General features: G+C 30.6%; 1 protein-coding gene across 1 annotated transcript in view; it reads right to left on the reverse strand.

Moving 5' to 3' along the window:
• Positions 1-5,790, reverse strand: part of Vps24 (vacuolar protein sorting 24) — a 48,646-nt gene extending 42,856 nt beyond the window's left edge. Inside the window, exon 1 of the mRNA XM_035375472.2 lies at positions 5,596-5,790. Coding sequence (XP_035231363.1) covers positions 5,596-5,640 — 45 coding nt within the window. The 5' untranslated portion in view covers positions 5,641-5,790. The remainder of the gene's footprint in view (positions 1-5,595) is intronic.
• Between the last annotated feature and the right edge of the window lie 210 nt (positions 5,791-6,000).

Consider the following 6,000-nt stretch of genomic DNA (forward strand, 5'->3'; position numbering starts at 1 on the left):
TACACGTCGACTTATTTTTACTTTAAAAAAAATCCCAGAATTGCACAAAAATGGCATTGCGCACACTCTTCACTATATCCATGCACACTGCTTTTTTCTCATAAATTAGAAAAATTTCACGAAAATGCATAAAATACTCAACGTATACTACTCAAACATATTCCAAAACATATAACTCAAATCACGATCATTAAATTAAAATATAATTAAATTAAAAAACACTACTTAAAATATAAATAAGCACATACATTAAATTAATAAAAATTAGATTACAATCCTAATTACTTTAAACTAAATCATTGCTAATAACAATTTTCCAATATCATCATATTAATTTATTTACTCTCTTACATTTAGAACAATGCATAAAAATAATATCCTCAAATGATTAAAAATACTAACTTACCTAATCTTCTTCAGAATCTTCATTACGTCGCTGCAGTACTACTGTTAATTTCTAAATCCTAAATCCAACAGTCAACTGGAAGTCTATTCACCAAGTAATAAGAAATTAATAAAATTTCACCTATACTCAAACTACTTTCAGCAAACCACGTACCCTTCCTTACACTCCTTTTCACAAAATGTCCATTTTCACCATATTTCTTGCACCACCATTTAAACTTGTAATATCCTTCCTTTCACACAATCTCAACTTATTATTATTATCAAATAAATGCATTAAAAATTTAGAATTCACTTTACATAGTGCCATGCAATCCGAAAATTAACGAACACTATTTCACACAACACACAATGAAGCTTTTCCAAATTAACCCCCTTTTCCGATTAAAGAACTGTAATTCGTCCATTAATGTCACGTTTCACACAACACAGAATATAGCTAAATACGAAATTTCCAGATTTTCCCCCTTTTCCGATTAAACAACTGTAATTCGTCCATTAATGTCACATGACATATCTCATGACCTCTCATTTCCCTCACACAAAATAATGCGTAATCGAAACTGAGTGCTTCTTACATTATTACCAAAGTCCTAGGTAGTAACCTTTATTGCCTCCAAAATGTCGCCAAACTACCAGTTACCATATTCCAAAGATCAGCCAAAAAACATCCCAGAATTGCACAAAAATGACATCGCGCACACTCTTCACTATATCCATGTACACTGCTTTTTTCTCATAAATTAGAAAAATTTCATGAAAATGTTGAAAATTTTGTGAATCTTTAAATTCGGTAAAAAAGACATATATGAAATTAACTGATCGCGAAAAAGTATATACCCTTTCCAAGAATGGACATTTGTACGTATAAAATAAATAAAATATCCAAAAACGTTTACCTCTAAATTATCTATTATAAACATCACCAACGAATTTATAACAAAACATTAAAAATGATTACAAATACTTAGTGTCAAATACTTAAATTCTTTCCATGCACATTTACTTCTACTCAAACGTATTCCAAAATACTACAAACATATAACTCTCAAAATCAGGATCATTAAATTAAAATATAATTAAATTAAAAAACACTACTTAAAATATAAATAAGCACATACATTAAATTAATAAAAATTAGCGGTTGATCTTTACATTATGGTAACTCGGCGATTTTTTGGCGAAAATTTGGCAACCAACTCTCCTACAGCAACCCTCTATTTTTTTCCCCCGCTACCATTTTGTCTTCATGAAGTATTGACATGTTTCTTTTCTATTTATCTACTGAACACTTCTTCCAACAATCTACTAGCCGAATTACACTTATGCTAGAAATTTTATCAAACAAAACTGCTTAATCATGACAAATATTCACTGCAAAATTGGGAAAAAGTGCACAATACCATACTCCTTACGCGTTTTTCAAAATAACACATACACATAAACCATGTACACGTCGACTTATTTTTTTACTTAAAAAAACATTCCAGAATTGCACAAAAATGGCATTGCGCACTCTCTTCACTATATCCATGTACACTGCTTTTTTCTCATAAATTAGAAAAATTTCACGAAAATGCATGACAATTTTCTGAATCTTTAAACCAAGTAAAAAGGACATATATGAAATTACCTTATCGTGAAAAAGTATTTATCCTTTCCAAATATGAACATTTCCACATATAAAATAAATAAAATATCCAAAAACTTTTACCTCTAAATCATCTATTACATTATACACGTCACCAACGAATTCATACCGCAAGCATTACAAATACTTAGTATCAAATATTTTCCATGCACGTTTACTTCAACTTAAACTTATACCAAATTCCTACAAACATAAAATTCACAAAATAACTATCATTTAATTAAAATATCACTAAACCATGTACACGTCGACTTATTTTTACTTAAAAAAAGATCCCAGAATTGCACAAAAATGGCATTGCGCACACTCTTCACTATATCCATGTACACTGCTTTTTTCTCATAAATTAGAAAATTTTCACGAAAATACATGACAATTTCCTCAATCTTTAAACCCGGTAAAAAGAACATATATGAAATTACCTGATCGCGAAAAAGTATTTACCCTTTCCAAATATGAACATTTCCACATATTAAATAAAATATCCAAAAACTTTTACCTCTAAATCATCTATTATATTATAAACGTCACCGACGAATTCATACCGCAACCATTACAAATACTTAGTGTCAGATATTTAAATTATTTCCATGCACGTTTACTTCAACTTAAACGTATACCAAATTCCTACAAACATAAAATTCACAAAATAACTATCATTTCATTAAAATATCATTAAATTCAAAAACACTACTTAAAATATAAATGAGCACATACATTAAATTAATAAAAATTACCTTACAATCCTAATTACTTTAAACTAAATCATTGCTAATAACAATTTTCATAATAATACCAAATTCCTTTCCACCTTACATTTAGAACAATGCATAAAAATAATATCCTCAAATAATTAAAAATACTAACTTACCTAATCTTCTTCAGAATCTTGATTACGTGGCGGATATACTTTTCTAATTCATTCAATAAAATTATTGAAAGATTTTTTCTGCGAATTTTTCCTCCATACTTCCTCCACTAAATAAAAAGCAGACTTCTCTTTATCACAATGCCTAAATACCCATTTCGAATTCACTTTAGTTAGGGCCATGGGATCCAAAAATTAACCAACACTGTTTCACACAACACAGAATAAAGCTAAATACAAAATTTCCAGATTTTTTCCCGATTTCCCCCCTTTTCCGATTAAAGAACCGTAATTCGTCCATTAATATCACATGACATATCCCATGATCTCTCATTTTCCTCACGCAAAATAATGCGTAATCGGAACTGAGTACTGCTCACATTATTACCAAAGTCCCAGGTAGTAACCTTTATCGCCTCCAAAATGTTGCCAAACTACCAGTTACCATATTGTAAAGATCAACCAAATTAGCTTACAATCCTAATTATTTTAAACTAAATCATTGCTAATAACAATTTTCCAATAATACCATATTAATTTATTTACTCCTTACATTTAGAAAAATGCATAAAAATAATATCCTCAATTAATTAAAAATACTAACTTACCTAATCTTCTACAGAATTCAGAGTGCATGGCGGATCACAAAATGTCCATTTTCACCAGGTTTCTTGCACTGCCATTCAAACTATCTGTAATATCCTTCCTTTCACACAATCTCATTTCCCTCCCACATATTGGACATTCATACTTATCCGCAATTAAGCAATTCTTTTCAATTACACATAAACGTAATAAAAATTTCGGATTTACTTTATATACGGCCATGGGCTCGAAATATTAAACAACACTGTTTCACAGAACATAGAATGAAACTACTACTATAAAGTACAGCAGACATTTTTACAAATATACCCCTTTTTCCGATTAAAGAACAGTGATTCGTCCATTAATGTCACATGACATATCTCATGATCTCTCATTTCCCTCACACAAAATAATGCGTAATCGGAACCGAGTACTTCTCACATTATTCCTTAAGTCCTAGGTAGTAACCTTTATCGCCTCTAAAATGTCGCCAAACTACCTGTTACCATATTCCAAAGATCAGCCAAGAGTAGTTCCTAAAATTTAAACCTTAAGTATTTTTTTATACCAGCAAGCCCTTTACCTCCTCTGATAAACGAATGACAGTTTACCAGAAAATACGACACAGCTTTAGTATTAGTCCTTTTTGGAGAGAATTTTTTTGCCGACTTTTTGGGAGCAATAAACGAAAAGTTATGATAACCCTGAATACTGAGCTACAACACATGCCACCATTTTTGCCCACATAACGTTAACGAATTTAATAGGTATCAGAGCTTTGATGGCGGAAAGGATAAATTGCAAGTTTTTTTTAATTAAAGTTACTTTTGCCTTAGGAAAAAACAATATAAAAACAAAACTTTTAAGTATCATTCTTTAAATATCTGATGCTTTTAATATTACATCAGCGATTCTTGATACTTTTCTAAATGCCAACTCTGCATATTATAAACTCCACTCCCCCCCTGAACCCACCCACCCCCCAGATATATAGTATGTTGACATAACTGTTGACCTGTTTTTTTAAATTTTATGCAACTTTTGTACATTACTTAGACATTTAATCTAACAGAAATCTGAATTTTTTGTAATTAGAGTTTATATATATGAAAGCTTGACTACATGGCAAGTACTTAAGTACTAATTTCAATGTCTTTAAATGTAATTGTTATAAAGTTTAGATATATTCTTTGCAATAATATAGTGTAATTAACTGTTAGGTAGACATTAAGCAAATTATCACGTCTAAAGTAACAAATGAATCATGAGAATGGTGTAAAAGATCCTTTTTTAAAACTACTAAATAAGAACAGAAGGCATACTTTGTACTTACGATTCAGTCAGCCATTTGTAGCAAGATAACTTAAGATAACAATCAAGTTCAAATGTAAAATTTAAATTCAAATAAACTAGTAGCTAAAGGCTACACAAATCAGTTTAATGCGAAGTTGGATCAAAACTTAAGCGGCGTGGAATTCAACTATCAGCAATTATAATATGGAAGACGGAAAACTAAAAATCTTATCGTATCTAGCAACCTAGTAATATGCCCCGGAAAGGCAAAATACGCCTTGTTTTACAAACTGAAAACCTCATTTGGATTGTGGTGGAAAAACGGATGGGGAAAGAGACAGTAAAGATCCCAAACATAAAATAGCTCTGGTTACAAAGTTCCAGAAGTAAATGCAAGGTTCCTTTAACCTTACATTCACTTCAGAAGTAAGATTTATTTTCTGAGAAATGAATTAATTTCATGTCTTAATGAAATTCAATAATCTTAACTATTCGGCCATGAGTGGACTTATTAGGTCTGGACATTTTTTATTATTACTCCATCTGTTCCATATTTCTCTCCAGCGTAAAATTTAAACCTTAAGTATTTAATACCGTGCTTAACAACTGAAATAAAACAGAAAGCCTTTTACCCCCTCTGATAAAAGAATGACAGTTTACCAGAAAATACACAGCATACCAAATGCAACAGAACGAGTTTCATTACGTATTTCATATACCAGAAATTTTAAAACATAATTCAGGTCGAAGTGTGTACTAAACCGCTATGGCAGTTTGTACGTTTACCCACCTGATCTTTAGGAGACTTCTCGTTACTTTTACCAAAAAGACCCATTTCAGCTTTGATGAGAGTTTTTCTTAAATAAAATTCAGTGAATAATATTCCATCTTAATACTCGTGTTGATCAATTCAAAATATCTGAAATATTCGATTACAAATACATGTTTATGTTGCATCCACGAATTCTCTCAAAACGGTTATATTCTTTAGCCCGTTGAATAAATCTTACGCTTAATTTTATGAGGCTGTTCATATTGCCTCTTCTTCGTCTTATAAGGATATAAAGAAAGTGTTTACACATTTTAGAACGATTTAGGAGCCAATTAAATAATGTCCTAAACGTCAAGAGTATCGTTTTAAATCTCCGATGTGACAGCTTTTTTTTTTTCTTCCTCTGAACTGTAAGTCTGCATC

Source organism: Stegodyphus dumicola, chromosome X2 (genome assembly GCF_044657685.1).
Source record: "Stegodyphus dumicola isolate Sdum_Otavi_A_Nest chromosome X2, ASM4465768v1".
In the NCBI taxonomy this organism is placed as follows: Eukaryota; Metazoa; Arthropoda; class Arachnida; order Araneae; family Eresidae; genus Stegodyphus; species Stegodyphus dumicola.